The 17,453-nt window shown below is 40.4% G+C and overlaps 1 protein-coding gene across 3 annotated transcripts in view; it reads right to left on the bottom strand.

The window, feature by feature from the left end:
• The window catches only part of igsf9bb (immunoglobulin superfamily, member 9Bb), a 130,896-nt gene that overhangs the window by 45,493 nt on the left and 67,950 nt on the right, over positions 1–17,453 (bottom strand). For 2 of the 3 annotated variants that reach the window (XM_085364285.1, XM_085364287.1), the window contains exons 7-12: positions 11,578–11,723; positions 5,967–6,109; positions 5,578–5,718; positions 5,076–5,192; positions 4,376–4,526; positions 3,287–3,410 (exon numbers count right to left, since the gene is read on the bottom strand). In XM_085364285.1, the coding sequence (XP_085220411.1) occupies positions 3,287–3,410; positions 4,376–4,526; positions 5,076–5,192; positions 5,578–5,718; positions 5,967–6,109; positions 11,578–11,723 (822 nt within the window). The remainder of the gene's footprint in view (positions 1–3,286; positions 3,411–4,375; positions 4,527–5,075; positions 5,193–5,577; positions 5,719–5,966; positions 6,110–11,577; positions 11,724–17,453) is intronic. The other variant, XM_085364288.1, reaches the window with a different exon arrangement.

Here is a 17,453-nt window from a genome sequence, read left to right as displayed (position 1 = left end):
TTCGTCTTGTGATCGGAAGGTTGCCGGCTTGAGTCCCGGCTCAGACAGTCTCAGTCATTGTGTCCTTGGGCAAGACACTTCACCTACTGGTGATGGCCAGAGGGGCCGATGGCATGATATGGCAGCCTCGCTTCTGTCAATCTGCCCCAAGGCAGCTGTGGCTACAACTGTGGTTTGCCTCCACCAGTGTGTGAATGAATAGTGGAATTGTAAAGCGCTTTGAGGGTCTCGAAAAGCGCTATATAAATGCAATCCATTATTATTATTAGATGTATTTTTCCATTACTTCGTTTGGCTTGTCCATAGAGACGGTTTGTGGGGAGAGGTGATCCAGGAAGGACATCAATGGAACAATCATTTTTTTCCCTTAATAAATGAAATCATTATTAAAAAAATACTGGTGGCAGCCAATGGTACTCCTCCTCCTAGCCTCCTAGTAGGTGCACATATGGTATCAATTTTAAAGATCCTACTTTGTTCTTAAGTTATTGCATTCATAAGATTTTCAGAAAACTTGACCTCTGAAACCTAACCTTGAGGTCAAAGTCACTGAGATTTGAACTCATCCAAGATTTCTGGTATCAATTTCTAGTCCTAAGTCACTTCCTTCTCAATGGTCACGGTTTCCTATGAGATTTTCTGTAGATTCACTTAAACTGAAGCTCCTACATCACTTCGTTTTCGAGTTATGACATTCACAAACTTGGGTGTCCACGTCACCCGCCCCATCAGCCTTTTACAGAAAAACTGCATTTTGTATTTACTCAGGCTTTCTTTGCCTAATATTAAAATTAGTTTGATGATCTTAAACACATAGGTATGTCAAGGGGAAGGGCGGAAATATCACAGCACTGTAAGTGAACCCACAAAAAAAATGTTTCATTTCCAGATCTTATTTGAACAACTTCCACCTTTGTCTGGCAGGGTTTAGACTTGCATGAATGCAGCAAAACAGTGTCCACTTAGGGTTTTCAGAATCATCTCTGTGCTGATGTTTGGACCTATACTAGTACCCTAAAGTGCTTTAAACAATCAGTAAGTGTATCAGCTGTAGTGGAAAGGTTTAAAGACCCTTTTAAATGACAGCAGAAGTATAGAGGGATCTGATGCTTGTTGTCAGTATGAAGATTAATTAATATTAATTGAAGCAGCTGCCTCCTTGTTTTTATATCTGTGCTGCTCTCTGGTCTCATCACTGTGTTACTAAAGTATGATGGGTTGCGGAGAGCATGTGGGGCTTAATTTAGTCGAGCCTGATCCTGTGGATGTGAACACGGCATCGTAAATATCAAATGAACTTCACACCAGCAATACTGCTGATGTTTAAGCTAATGATCCCTAATAATCTTTACTTGCATATTGTGTGATTTGTGGCAAGTACAAGTAGTACTCTCGTGTTTAATGTTGTAAACACTGTGCTATAAAGAAATCCACAAATATGAGGAATCCCTTCAAATTAGAGCTGGTTGTATGGAATATGGAATAAAGCACTACATTTTCCTTGACTGTCTTATTTATTTTTCAGTGAATATGCTCCCAAACTCGTGTGTAATGACTGGAAAATTGCTTAAGAGGGATTATTCTAAATTGCACTATCTCACCTAATTAGAGACTTCATGTGGTATTGACTTTGTCTATAAAAAGCACAGCTGAATGTTACAGTTTTTTTCTTTTACAGTGATTTAACGTGTGCCAGCAGAAGAGACTCAAAAGCTGAACACATAATACAGTCTTGCTAAACTGCCAGATAAAGATACTATACCATCCTCCAGACAATAATATCAAAAACATGGTGCATTACTGTAAAAAGACCATGAGACCTTTCCTGAATTTTGCCTAAATCACTCACTGAATTTTTGTATATCTTGAGTAGTTTTTGTGAAACGGGTGAAGAGCTGATAGGTGACTTATAGCCTTCATTTTAGGGAATGACCAGTCTCATAGGTGCATTTCTCTAATGAAACTAATTAACCTGTTTAACAAACTATTCTTTCAATTCAGACATTAAAATGAAATCATAATTTTCAGGTAATAGTTTGATATAGAACCGTTTAAACTAGAACCATAGAACTGGAGAGGGCACCACTGCTACTCTGATAAGCAAGGCTAGTTTTTGGCAGCAGCACTATATCTGATGCTCGCTTTATGTCTTTCACTATTTAAGTGGTGAAATTTAAGACATTCGTGTCTTACGTGCATCTCTAGTTTGACAATAACTGTACTTCATAAAGTAGAGATGCATCTTGAGCAACTACCAGAGTGAATTATTTCGTCCGTATCAATTTTTTGTCATTATGTTTTCAATACATTTTGTTCAGCTGAGCTATTAATACTCTATAGCAGCGGTCCCCAACCCCCGGGCCTCGGACTGGTACCAGTCCGTGAGTCGTTTGGTACCGGGCCGCGAGAGTTGAGGCTCAGGTGTGAAATGTATGGTTTTCAGGGTTTTTATCGGTTTTCAGCGTTATTTTGTTATCGTTTTTTATCGTTAACTCGGTTTTCCTGGGTCTTTTCACGTGTGTTATGAATAAATCTTCTTTTTTTCGGTACCGGTACTAGTTTTATTTTGTTGTATTTATCCGCGACACCTTAAAGGCCGGTCCGTGAAACTATTGTCGGGCATAAACCGGTCCGTGGCGCAAAAAAGGTTGGGGACCGCTGCTCTATAGTACTGGATTTAAAAAAAAATCTACTTCAGTCTACCGGAGTTTCTTTGACATCTAATAACTACACAGTGTTCACATCGATCATCCAAAATGCAAATGGTTCCCTTGCAGACCTGGTTTAAAATAGTACCACATGTTCCCTGAAGAAGTTTAAACACCATAGACTTTAACATGTAGACTTTAACAACCCAGGATTAGCAGCACATCATCAACTCACTTTGTACTGCATTATACATTTTGGACATCTCAGATGTAAGAAAATATAAGAATATAAGAAAAGAAATTATTGTGATTCAAAATGTAACAGTACCTGCCATGGCTAAAATCTTGTGAGACTGAACACATATTTTTAACCCAGGCCTTTTCCCTAGTCAAGCAGTGGCAAAGCAGCAGCAGCAGCAGCAGCAGAACAGAGAAGTCTGGGTTGAGTTCAGTTTAGTTGCTGTATTTTTTGTTATTGTTTTTATTGCGTTCCTCAAGAAAACTCCAAGAGCAGAGATGAAAACTCTACGTTTTCACAACTGTTCTGAACACAACCCTGGAAAAGACATTTTCAGAAATAACAGAGGACACATTGGAAGAAGAAAAAGCAGGAAGCAAAGCATGCTAGGATGACTCACACATGGCCATACCAGACTGAGAATGTCTGCTGGAAACCTCCATTATATCCTGCTTCCCAAGACACATTGGCCAAAGTGGAGAACGCAGCCACATGGACATTGGTGGGGGCGTGGGGGCTTGTGCCTGCAGAGAGGGGAAGCAATTTTTAAAAGGGCACATTAGTCACCGAGTTGCCCTGCTGTGGTACCCTACATTTATTTTACCTGTCAAACAAACTTATTGTGAGCTGAGTTGGGTCCAGTAATGTAAAATTTTACCTGCATAGTAAATACTACCAGTAAAATGGCTCAATGTATTGTTTACTTGTTATACTTGAGCCAAAAAAACCAGGAAAATAATTTGGAGCCAGTGGGATACAGCCATTGTATTCTGCTGATTTGACTGGCTTACATTCATAAATGAGGCACAGTGGTCAGCAAGAACAAAGGCCAAGACAAATAGGCCAAGGCAAACAAGACCAATGACTGCTCTTGGAATTTGACAAGTTATAACTAATTACTGAGCAAAACAGTTCAGAAGTGTGTGATTTTGTTGCTCTGTATTGCATCGTTTAAAGAAAAAGTTCCCCTGCGTCTTTTGTAAAGACGTGTGAGAATTGCAACTATAAGCTCCGAATTGAAAAACAGCAATGAAATGAGTTGAGGTTAGCATTCACACAGCAGTTTCTTCAGAAAATGCATTTTCTAGTTATTAATTATAGATTTCAACCAACAGTTCAAGAATCTCTAACACATAACAAAATGTTACTTTCTAAGCTAGTTAGCTACAGTTAGCTAGTAACTTACCATTTAGTATTCTAATAATCAGTTAGATCAACCCTCCCTCCCCACTACCATCAATTTAAATGTAGTCAGTTCTGGCTCTAAATAACCATTTTTAGTCTTTTCCTTCAGAGTTGCTACAATATTGCCAACTAATCTTAATCTGCAACATAAAATTAAAAGTTTGGCAGTAAGAAATTAGAAGCTGCTGGGGAAAGAGGCCTTGGTCTACAGCTAACACTATAGTTGCTAAAGAAAGAGAATTTGATATTTGTACGTGTGCGTCTACATATCTATATGTGTTTGTGCATTTATGTATTCAGGTACCTATGACTTGGACGTGCGTGCTGGCAGTGATGCTCGTGGCAACATTGGTGGCGACACACTCCCACTCCCCATGGTCCTCCTTTGTGAGTGACTTCAACTGTAAGCTGCCTCGGGGCAGAACATTGTGCTTGCTTTTACTGGGCTTCCCTACCTGCAATCCACCCGGAGCATGGAAAGATAGAGCCAGCCAATGCAAAAGATAAAGAAAACAGTGCATTGGCATGTGTCATACAAAATGTACACTTAAAAAAAAACAACCCAAAAACAACCAGTAGTTTAACAGCTACTAAAAAGCCCAACCTACCATCTGACATCTGCAACAATACAAAATGATAAAATGTGTGTTCAGTAAATGAGAGACAGAAACAATAGCTAATCATACAGTAGTCAGTAAGCAGGATTAAACACACCCCATGATTAAGAAAAGAATTGAGAGAATCTAATATGTTCCCTGATTGCATTTTTTATAGACATCATTAAAATGTGATTAAAAATGCTACAATGACATACAGTACAGTGAAATTAAAATCGGAGCATCCACTACAGACAGTGATTTTAGAAATGAAGGTTCCTCAGTGGAAAACAGTGAATGTGACATAACACAACAAGAAGCACCGACTAATGAGCTGCCTTACACATGAGATTCAGTGGACAGGCTGTGCACATGTAGGGAGGATGTATGATGTGCAAGGGGTTTTACCTTCCTCCATGTGATGTTGGGAAAAGGGTCTCCCTCTGCTTCACAGGGGATGACCAGTTCTCTTCCAGCCTCCTGCCTGTACACCCCTCCAGGAACCACTGAGAATTTGGGAGGGTCCTGCCCAGAAAGAAATTGAGAAGAGCTGTCTTCACTGAAGAGTACACATGAGTGAAGTTGCATTTAATCCTGGAGACAGATGGATGCTTGTGCCCTTCGTATTCAGGGTGAGATTTATTGAACTGGGCAAATTAACATCATGTTGCAGTTGTCAAAAAAGTGGAAAGCTTGGAAAGGTTTATGTATATTATTCATTTAATCTGAAGTGTTCTAAATAGTTCCTGTATTTCAAATAAATAAAAAATGTTGCAATATACAGTAAACTGTCTGCAAATGAGAAAACAAATCCACACCTTTCAGACTTCAGTAAGTCCTATCAGTAAACCTTTAAATGCCAGAAGAGGGAAGTGCTGAGTATTCACATATGTGGCCTAAATATATGTACCTTTAGCACCAGGGGAGCAGGAGGCGACCATCCCATGGAACCCAGGGCATTGTAAGGCATGCAGGTATAGGTGCCAAGAGAGTCCTCCGTCACCTCTGCCACACGGATGCTCCCATCTTCCATTTGACTCCAACCAGGGTACTAAGGATGGAGAAATTGTGCTCAGCGGATAAGAAGGAGTAGACAGATTACCAGTGTGATGGTTGTCAGTAAATATGATTTAAAAAATCCTGAATCTCTTCTCTTGAGTAAGAAACAGAGAAGTGCACTTAAAGTAAAACAATCAATGTGAAAAATGTAATCACAACAGCAGGAATGAAGCATTCATTTCCAGACTAAAGTTAGGAAAAGTGGAAGAAAGGGACAAAAGCAGCAAAGCGCCGGCTCACCTTATCTATCCGCAGAGGGAGGCCATCTTTTTTCCACTTAACCAGAGTTACAGGGGGGTTGGCATCTACAGGACAGCGAATGAAGCCAGGCAGACCAATGGCTGCGTAGATGACTGATGGCATGTTTACCACACGGGCAGGATCTGGTAAAAAAAAAACACAAAGAGAGAATAACCCACATGCTAAACCATCACTTTGTGGCAGCGCAATGCCTGTTAGTTGTTCTAGTAGATGTGCAGAGAAACAGAGAGGGCACTGTTCACAGAATGTGGGCTCATCATCAAAATAATTGAAATAATGACAAAATAAAATTAATAAATGAATCCAGTTATGTATATGAAGAACATCTGGTCTGGTGAATCCTGGTTATTGTCAGACACCTCTGCACCTTCATTATATTCAGAATCTAAAACTTTTCTTTTCCTAAAAAGTATTGTTTGGAAAATGAATGTCAGTACGATCTGCTATTTTCTGCCGTTTGATGTTTTCAGCTCCCCTGAGGCACATCTACTACACAATATTAATACTAATAACATGCTTTTACTTGTCTTTTTTCCAATCTGTCAAAGCTTACATGTAGGGACGGCATCACTGTTGACTTGACATGACTTTAGATTCAGATGGATGCATTGGTTTCTAGTGATTAAATTACACAAAATCGCATCTTCCATGGAAATTGATTAGGCTGGACAAAATGTCAGACTGTACATGGAAATTACAAGTTTACTATTCTGTCTGTTTGCTAATTCATCCATCACAAGTAGTTGATGACTTTGCTCTTCATAACACTGTCTGATGTGTAAAGGTACATTTTAGGAATTTGGGGAAATATGCTATGTTAGGTCCACGTCTTCCAAAGGTGAGAAAAATCATACTACCATCGCATCTGCCTCTGCTTAGTTAGTATTTAGAAGCTACAGCTACAGCATATGGTTGAGATGTAGCACCAAAGGACAGCTCCTCCACTGTGTTTTATAGCTGTGACGCTCAATGTACCAACTGATGATAATTTGAACCAAAAATTTATAAACATAAAACCTGTTGCCACTGATTTTCGGTGCAGTTCTTATGTAATTTGACATACCTCAGCCTTTCCCTTTCTTAAGAATGGCTTCTTGACAGCAACCCTTCTCCTGAGACCGTTTCTGATGAGGTATCAGTAGCTGGATCAACGAAAGGGTCAGATGTGTCAGGTCCTTGGTGGATTTTTTAATATTCTTAAGGACACTTTCAGACACTGTCCCTATGCTGTAGATTGACTGTTACTATCTTTGTGCTTCACTTGAGCAGTTTTCTTAAGGTTTTTAAGGACATGCCACACAGCATCTTTTTGGTGGAATAATACTATTTTATGATTGCCTTAACTTTGGCATTTCATGTAGATTTAGCTAAAAATATAGGAAGAAATTATGCATGTTTACATAAAAAAGTGCCTAAAAATTCGATTAAAAGTTAGATCTTTGATAGGTTGTTATGTGTAGACAAAAAACTAATATATTTATTGAATTAGTTGCGTTCTTTATCCTTAAATTATTCATAGGTCAGTGTTAAATGGCTTAACAAGCAAATAGACATTTCTCTGACAATGATCAGATACAAGGACTGGGCTGAAAATGAGTGAAAAAAGTACCTGACTTCTCAGAGGTCAGGTACTTTGATACTAACCTAGATTTAAACAGTTAGTTTGAAGCCCCTATTGGGCTGAATGAGGAATGGAGCTTCAATATTCTTTCAGTGGTCACGGAAACATAAAAAAGTATTGAATTATAAGGCAACTTTGATAAATTCTAAAACAGTTTGGCAACCAAAGCAAGGTTTTACAAGCTTTTGTCACTTTACGCTAGATGTTTGCTACACACACACACACACACACACACACACACACACACAGTTTCAAAACATTACACCTTCATTAACGACTCAATTCAACATGATCGTCACTGCTCGTCTCGTCAGAGAACTGAACAAATTACATGCTAATTGTGATACAGGTGCCACCACATACCTGAAACAATCTTGAACCTCTGTGCTCAAGCAATAACATAACAGCATGACATGTTAATATGTTCATTTTTCTTATAATGTATCCAGTAACTTTAAATAGTCTCAAACCTTACCTAAATATTACTAAGTCAGATGAAAGTTGTTGTGATTTTCAAATGTATTTGTAGTCACAGTTAGTTACAGACAAAATCAAAAATTCCTGTGACATCATGTGACACATAAACTACCTCATTCAATCATTCAGAGCAGCTCGGATTAGTTCAAGGTTAATTGATCGTCTCTACTTTAGCAGACATCCTTCCAGATGTCCCCTCTCAATTTTAACTCTCAAATAATAGGGATTTGCTATGATGAACAAGCTCAGCCCCTTGGTTTCTTTGGGACAGAAAGGATGACTGATGGAGGGAAAGGGAAGCAAAACTTATTCAATCTGGAATTGTAAAGGGGTGAGAATAGTGTAATGTCTGAATGAGGTCAGGGAGGAAAGCTTCACAGTAAGCACTGGGTGATAAGGAGGAGAGATGGTGTGAGTGGGAGGAGTGCTATCTGCAGAGCGATGGAGAGAAGGGCGAGTGAGGCTGAGCGTGGGAAAGAACACAGGTGAGAGAGGGAGAAAAAGAGACGTGTCACCAAAACAACTTTGTACTACAGTAGTTGTCCTCTAAAGTCCAAACCTCTGGCCGACCGTCATTCTGCCACAAAGAGCCCAGAGCAGCACTGCCACTGGCACCACAGTCAAGTTTCTAAATATAGCTCTGAGACAGCCTATCGCTCACGACACGCTGGTTCCCACTATAAGATGCTTTGGGGGAAGTTATTCCCTGGCAAACGCTTCGGGGAGAAAGACACAGACAGCTGAGGAGAGAGATTTAAACCAAATAAGACATGAAAAAGAATAATGACATAAATAGGGAGAGTGGTTGAGGATTGATAGAGAGAGATAAAAAAGGATGAGGTGAGAATAAGAGGAAAGAAAGAAAAGAGAGAGCCCTCTGCAGTCAAACAGAAAAGTGGTCCTACAGCAATGATGTAATCCCCTCTCCTCTCACTGCTCCCTCCCTCTTGTGACTGCTGTTGCCTACCTCTGTTCTCTCTCTCTCTCTCTCTCTCTCACACACACACACACACAGACACACACCACAATCTAACAAAGCGGGAGAGTGAGGGAATTCAAATTGTCTGTTGCCTTGACTACTGCTGATGGCCGGTCACCAGCAGACAAGGCCGAGCTCTCAGTGCTCGTCCTGAGACATGCAAATAAAAGCCAGATGCTTTTATTTAGTGGCTCAAGCTGGGAGTGACTGATGGACTGATAGAGTGTTTTATGATGGGACAGAGAAATGAGGAGGCAGTAATAATCATGAAGATGGGGAAGGGAGAGACAGAGACGTGCTGGTGTGCATATGAATAAATATTCATAAATGGGTACAAATCAGAAGAAGTAGTGAGGGAAGAGAAGGGGAGAAAAGGGAGGATGTGGGCAGAAAGCAACCAGAAGCAAAATAAAACAGAAAAGTATATTTGAGAGGCAAAACCGGTGTTTGCATGGGATTATATGTTTGGATGAGAAGTGGAACAGAGTTAGGCGGGAGACTAGTCGAGTGTCCAAAGTGATTCCACGGTGCAGAGCATTTCAGTTGATTTCTGGACACACAGTTTCACAGCTGTGTTCGGTTTGACTCAAGCTCAGATGGACAGAAACTGGTGTCCCCTCTTAACAACGCAGAGTGATGAGGAGTTACAATGAGTTGTAGGTTCTAGGGCTCATGTTAGTATTCGGCTTTGTCTTACCCACATCCAATATGTGCACTTTACAAGACTGGAAGATTTTTTCCAAAGCTTTTCCATGTGAATGCAGCAAATGAGGAAAATCTATTAAAAATTAAATCAAAGGTAATCACCTATCCTACATTTTTCTCAAACCTACATAAGTTACAATCAATCATGTGAATGTTACAGGTGTTGAATAAAAAAAAGAAGTTGTCAGGAAGTTTAATCTATTGAAGTTTTCTCACACTGCCTCTAATGCTCTATTACTCGACCTGTCTTACTCGACCTAAGTCTTTTTAGCATTTATTAATTTCTGGTGGTTTGATAGCAACTTTTATCAACTGACCAACCTGGAATGGGTATGGACTCATACCCATTGTTTGACAATTCGGGGTCAGTGACGCTGAACAACGATAAAGTGAATCTTTCTTCATGGAGAATATTCAGGGCTGATGAAGCCAAACCAAAAACTGCAGTTCTTCTATTGAACCCCATGCTTCCAAGAAAAAATGATCGACTTAATAGCATTAAAACACAGGTTTGGCCTCTATAAATAATTTACTCCTTCCTTACATCTCTACAGGTGGCAATTTTTTCTAAATATTTATCCGTCCATCTAGATACTGTAGTTAGGAGTGTGGCCCCTGTGTTGGTGACCCCACAAAGGCCATTGGTCCCTCCACTTATTATAGTCAGTGCACTGGACCTCTGCACTGTCTTAGTGTTGTGCCTTTTTGGAGGGTTTTATGCTTTATTTGACTCTTTCCCCCACAGAACCACAGTTGTATATATTTACCAATTTAATACCGAATGTCATCAATGCCATGATATAAAACATCCAAATATGTCCAACTTTCATTTATCTAGCTTTTGAGGGGAAGTTGAAGAATTTGGAGGTCGTCCTACTTTTTCGGATCGGATTTGCTTAGCAGATGGTACAGTGCTCCTTGGACTTGCCCATTGTTCTGAGTGTTGGTCAACCTAGTAAATGCTGTTAATCACTATAACTATTAGTTATATTCAAGTCATGATAATCAATAACAAGAAGTTAATCAGCCAAAACTGTACATTTATATCATCACTTCTTCCTTTTCTTGTTCTCCTCTTCTTCATCTGACTCCACTATCACTGATCTCACCTCGCTCATCTCCTTCTCATTCTCTTCCTCTTTACCTGAAGCCTCGTCTCCTGAACTGAAGTCAGAGCTCTAATGCAATCAAATGGACATAAACTCGGTATTTTATTCCTGATTGGACAAGTAATCCTTCTACTGTATCTGCGGAAAGCTGACAGCAAGCTGGTGATAAAAACAGCATCTCATTATAAGCTCAGGCAGTATGTGTGGTGGTTGGCCTTATTACCCCACAGCAAAAAGGTCCTGAGTTAGACTGGATGGTAGCTGGCCAGGGAGAGCATGCAGACTACTGTACACACAGAAAGGCTTCCTCCCACACCCCAAAAGCATGCAGTTAGAGGAGTTAGGTTAACTGGTGATTCTAAATTGCCCATAGGTGCCAGCAAGGTGATACAGCGGATATCAAGGAAAATAATACACTGAACCTGGGATATGGATCAGATTGACTGAAAGAGTTAAGACATGAAAGTCATTCAGTGTGTAAAATTTTTATTAAATGCAATTGAAAGCTTCTGCAAAATGCAGAAAAAGTTGCAACAACCATCAAAAGCTGTGATGAAACTGTCTCTCATGGGTGCTGCCCCAGGAAAGGATAAGCAAGATTTCATCCTGCTGCAGAAATGTTCATTTAGCAGCACCTCAGACTAGAGCACACACCACTGCTATGTAGAAAGTAAAAAAAAAGAGAGACAGGGCACTCACATTGCACTGTTAGGTAGGCAGAGGCAGTCGGTGGTCGGCCCAGGCTGTTGCTTGGAGCGCACGTGTATTTCCCAGCATCTTCTGGCTTGACGTGGGCAATTATTAGGGAGCCGTCTATGAGAATACTGACTCTGCGCTTTAGGTCACTGTAAAGATGAAGAAAAGGGAAATGATCAATCAGCCGTGCTTTATCTGACATTAGGTCATCTGACTACAAAAGAGGGCTGGCATTTCACTATAATCCAGGTTCTGGTCCAACATAAGACTCAGTTAGAATAGAATAGAATAATCCTTTAATTGTCCCACAAGGGGAAATTTGGTTGTAACAGCAGCCAGAAAGACACATATACAAACATATTTACATTAAGGACAATAGTTACTATAAACAGAGTACTGTACAGTTATTAAATTAAATTAACTACAGATAAGAGGCAAACCCAGGTTGTAGTGCGAATCGGTTGATTAAATTATTGCAGTTACAGCGCAGATGTAAACATCTATGATTGTTGGGAGCAGTGTTGATTGTACAGTCTGACAGCTGCAGGGAGGAAGGACCTGCGGAAACGCTCCTTCATGCATCGAGGATGCAGCAGTCTGTCACTGAAGGAGCTCTGCAGTTCAGCAACATTTACATGCATGGGGTGGGAGACTCTGTCCATCAGAGATGTTATTTTGGCCAGAGTCCTTCTGTCTCCCACCACCTGCACTGGGTCCAGGGTGCATCCCAGAACAGAGCTGGCCTTCCTGATGAGTTTATCCAAGGTCTTCCTCTCAGCTGCTGATAAACTGCTGCTCCAACATACAACACTGTAAAAAAATGAGAGATGCCACCACAGAGTCATAGAAGGTCTTTAAAAGCGCTCCCTGGACTCCAAATGACCTCAGCCGCCTCAGCAGGTAGAGTCTGCTCTGACCCTTCCTGTAAAGTTCATCGGTGTTGTGGCTCCAGTCCAGTTTATTATTCAGGTGACCACCCAGGTACCTATCCACTCCCTGGATGTTCACCGGTGTCAGTGTGGTGGGTCTGCGTCTCCGGAAGTCCACCACCAACTCCTTCGTTTTCCCGGCGTTGATCAGCAGGTGGTTCTGCTGACACCAGTCTACAAAGTCCAGAGTCCACTGTCTGTACTCTGAGTCCTCCTCACCTGTGATGAGGCCGACTATGGCAGAGTCGTCAGAGAACTTCAGTAGGTGGCAGCGTGGGGAGTTGATGGAGAAGTCTGCAGTGTAGAGGGTGAAGAGGAACGGTGCCAGCACAGTTCCCTGTGGGGCCCCCGTACTGCAGACCAGCATATCAGAGACACAGCTATGTGACCTCACATACTGTGGACGTTCTGTGAGGTAGTCCAGTATCCAGTGGGACATGTGGTGGTCCACTCCCGATAGCTCCAGCTTGTCTCTCAGAAGTCGTGGCTGCGGTAGTAGTTAGTCCACTGTAGCAATCTTCCACACTGAAGCTTTACACGCCAGTTGAGGAACGTTTGTCAATGACATTATTGACAGATACACATATATGTTGGTCATTCATTGATGATATAAGACCCCTGTATTTAACCTCTATATTTAACTTGCTCTTTTTTGCTTATTTCCCAGCAGATATGTAACTTTGACTTGTGTGTAACATGTAGCTTGAGTCATGATTCACAGCTGGTTGCAGAGGAACTATAAGTCTACAGGCTTCAAAGGTAGCTGGAAATCACAGGAGCATGTACTTCCCCATGCTTGTTACTTACTACCCTACAGCACAAAATAATTTAAGTGTGAGGTTGAGGGATTTATTGATGCCAGTACCACATCGTATATTTCAGACAAAAACTCTATAAACCATTCAGTTTGTAACTCTGTGCCAGAAGGGAAGAAGGGGATCACAGAGGTCCGGGTTCATGCTTAGCTTAGCGTCAGACACAGTGCTGCAGATTTCTCAGCTGCCCCTTCATCCAACCATAATCCTTTTTGTCATCCAAAAGGTGTTTGGAGGTTGTTTTTTTATTTTTCTCAATTTTCAGTTGTTTCGCTTCTATTAGACATTAAAGGTGGAAAAAAGAGGAGCGAGGAGAAAGAGAGAGTGGGAAAATACAGGATGTATCACAGTCCTGGGTTATTCTCACCCAGCATTTTGAGTTTCTTGTCTTTTGGTTCTTTGAGTCTTTTTTATTTATTAGGTTCTCTGTGTATTTTATATTTCTTTGCCCAGTATGATTATATCCTGTGTTTATTCTGTATTTCTAGTCTTGGTTTGCCTTTGTGATTCCTCCCCAGTCAGTCTTCATATGCATCTGTCTGTTCCCACAGTCCAGGGGTGTCCAACTCCAGGCCTCAAGGGCCGGTGTCCTGCAGGTTTTAGACGTGTCCTTGCTCCTTGATTTAAATGGCTAAATGACCTCCTCAACATGTCTTGAAGTTTTCCAGAGGCCTGGTAATGAACTAATCATTTGATTCAGGTGTGCTGACCCAGGAGGATTTCTAAAACCTGCAGGACACTGACCTTGATGCCTGGAGTTGGACACCCCTGTCCTACTCAGTCTGCGTTCTTCCTGTTTTGCTTTGATAGGCTGTGTCCCAATTCAGGGTCTGCACGCTTGAAGTACGCATTTTAAGTGCGATTACGTCACCGCCACGCGACGACGGCTGTCCCAATCCGAAGTGTACTTCAAATGCATACTCCAAATGCGCCGTCGATTTCCCCAAATATCAAGCGTGGTGCGGTGCACGCTTCATGGTCCCATATATCCCACAATTCATAGCGCGGCGGTGGGTGTGGATAATTTTGCCGCAAAATACGGCAGAAGGGAGCGGCCGAAGAGTGAACTGTCAAAGTACTGAATATGATGTCACTTATTTATGTGCGAATGTTTAATAATGAAGAACATTAAAACATTACTATTGGCCACATGTCGGCAAAGTTGTGTGACATTAGTGATGTTTGTACTTTCAGCGTTAACTTGGTTTTAAAGCCTATATATATATATCATAATAATCTGACAATACTATAATATTGGCCATATTATATTTGCATTACCACAGTGGGATGATTTTAGTCTCATGAACAACTAATTGTTATTTACTGACTAATCTTGAAATGACTGTTCAGCACAGAAATGAAGCCCAACAATCATGTTTTACGGTCCCGTGGTCTCAGCCTCAGATACTCAACTAATCAAAGTGATGTCATGACGAAAATGCATGACTAACAAAACATTTGTTTCTCCTTCATTTCTGTCAAACAAAGCTGTATGTAACGTTACTCGCGGTTAGTATCATGGTTGCTAGGCAACCTGAACAGCGCGACGAAGGCTAGACCGTCCCATTTCACAAGCCTCTCACTTCCGCACTTCTCGTACTTATAGTACACACCGTACGTAGTGCGCGTACTTCAAGCGTGCAGACCCTGAATTGGGACACAGCCATAGTCTCTCATCGGTGTGTGTTCTGTTTTGCTCTTCCCCGTTTCGTCAGTGTAATTAGTGCCAGCCGTGTTTCCTCTTGTATTTGGTGTCTGCGTCTTCCTATGCTCGTCGTCGTAATCTCCCTCACACTGTGTTCTGTTCATAGTTCGTTCCTAGGTTTTACAGTTCAGTTCTGTATTAACTTGTTCCAGCAATAATGCTGAGGTTTTTTGTGTTTAAATCTTTGTCTGTGGGACTGTGTTTGGGTCCAATCCTGCCTTCCACACAGAGTACATGACAGGATGGGACAGGAAAGAAACCAACAAGGTAGATTTAAATGTCATTCTGCTTTTGGTTATCCAACTTCTGGGCTATCTAGTACGCATAAAGCTTTTAAAGTAAAACTTGATATTGCATTTGTAAAAGCTCTTGTGTCCAAATTAAAAATGGAAACAAACATTTTTTGCATGTCTTATCATTTGATTCCAGAATACTTTGGTACACAGAGTTTATTCTAGTCAACTCAGTGACTGTAAGATATCATCACGCAAAACTGTGGCTAAACAAAACAGGCCCAAATCAACAATCTCCACCACCATGCTTACAGATAGTACCGATGTGCTGTGTGTAGTTTTCTTCTTGGCATTGTGTATTATGGCTGAACATCATTACTTTGGTCCTGCCTGTCAAAAGGAAATTGTTGCAGAAGTCTTATGGTTTGTACAGATTTGCAATACTCTTTTTTTTTTTTTTTTTTAACCTGCAATGCTGTTTGTGACAAACACCATTAGAGAACACACCATCAGCTGCACTTGTCAATTTTTTTATTTCTATTTCTAACAAGGATATGTAAATAAGAGTTTTTGCATTCATATTAGTTCAAATGTCTATTTTCTCTTATTCTGATTGCAAAGACTTGCAGAGAAAAGCTAAAAACCCATATTCTGACTGAATAAGGTTAGGGTACTATCTTCAAAGTGTTAAATAACTTTTCAACAGCAAATGAGGAGACTTGTTTTAGTCTTAACCTATAATTCCTCTGAAAAATAAGGAAGGCTCCACACTACGTCAGAAAAACTGAAAAATGTGATCAGGCTTTTAATGGTAATAGTACTGCCTTTACCCCTGTAAACTCTGTCTTCTTCAAAAACAGTGCACTAAAGCAGTTTTGATGTAATGTGATGCAAGTGGGAATGTGAATTATAAACCTGACTTAACTTCAAGCAACTAAAATGAACCTTTGGCCACAGATACGTCTGTCTGTATACTCATGTAAGTTTTCTCATATACTTTTTTTCCTTTAACCTCCTAAGACCCGAACTCTTCCACGGCATGCAATTTTAATTTCTCTTTGATATTTGGGCATATTGGGGCCCGATGAATGTAAAAACAAAGAATTAGCAGATTTTTTTTTACCTTATTTTTGTTTTTATGAAAAATCAGAGCCACATATGAGGATATTCGTTAAAATTTTTGATAGAACAGTAGCAGTATAATGTCCTCGTAAGTGGATATCAGGCCCTTGTAGAGCAAAATTTAGTATTTTGGTCTAAATAACCCAAAATGTGATGTCCACATATGTGGACGCCAGGTCCTAGGAGGTTAATGATCTGTACACGTAGTTATAGAAATAAATAAAAATATTTGCATGAGTCATGGGTGTCTTAAAACTAAAGCTGTTGGACATAAAATACAAACTTTTCTGAATTTCTCAACAACGAATTTTTATGGTGTGAGAAGGCAGTTACAAAAATAAGTGCTGGAGCAGTATTATCTATCTATCTATAATCTAATGCACAACAGGAAGTGACAATACTGTTAGAAAACAGCAGCGAGTTCAAAAGTTTAACGATGTGAAAGACAAGCGCTCAGCCTTCTCACAAGCTAAAATGCTGCTGGATTGTAAAACTTACTTCGTCATTGAAGCCTTGTTTAATTACAGGCACAAGGCACACTCGCCTCTGAGTAAATCTCTTAATAAATAATCAGTTTCATCAATTATTGAAGAATTCTGCTGCTATGTTATGAAAGCTGTCATGTACAAGCGTGACATGAGAAAACACTAGCCTGTTGTTTTGGTAGTTATTCATTATTTATCCACTGAACATAGAGTAAGGGGTTTTAGTTCTGCAATGCAAAGGTATCAAATATTTTCATGTCTAATGCCTAAAACCTTAAGTCTCCTAATCTTAAAGGGTTATCTTTGAGAAGAGCGTAGTCAAAAAGTCACGTTAAATTCTGCTCAAAGATGCGGACGTGTTTAGCTGCTCAGTTAAAAAAAGGAGGTATTTCCTCTCTAACTTTCATGCTAGCTTTTGACCATCTATTACTTCTACCTTTTCATCTAACTTAGACACCTCCATACACAACTCTTGATGGCTGGTAGATGCACCTATGGCATGAATGTGAAAGTTCTGGATTCACAAGTTTTTCAGAAAACTTGACCTCTGACCTTGACTGTTAGCTCAAGGTCACTAAGTTTTAAACTCA

The sequence above is a fragment of the Diplotaxodon limnothrissa genome, linkage group LG10 (genome assembly GCF_057381915.1).
Source record: "Diplotaxodon limnothrissa isolate DT_005_m linkage group LG10, D_limnothrissa_male_GT1.1, whole genome shotgun sequence".
Taxonomy (NCBI): domain Eukaryota; kingdom Metazoa; phylum Chordata; class Actinopteri; order Cichliformes; family Cichlidae; genus Diplotaxodon; species Diplotaxodon limnothrissa.
This window is presented reverse-complemented; position numbering and strand designations above follow the sequence as displayed.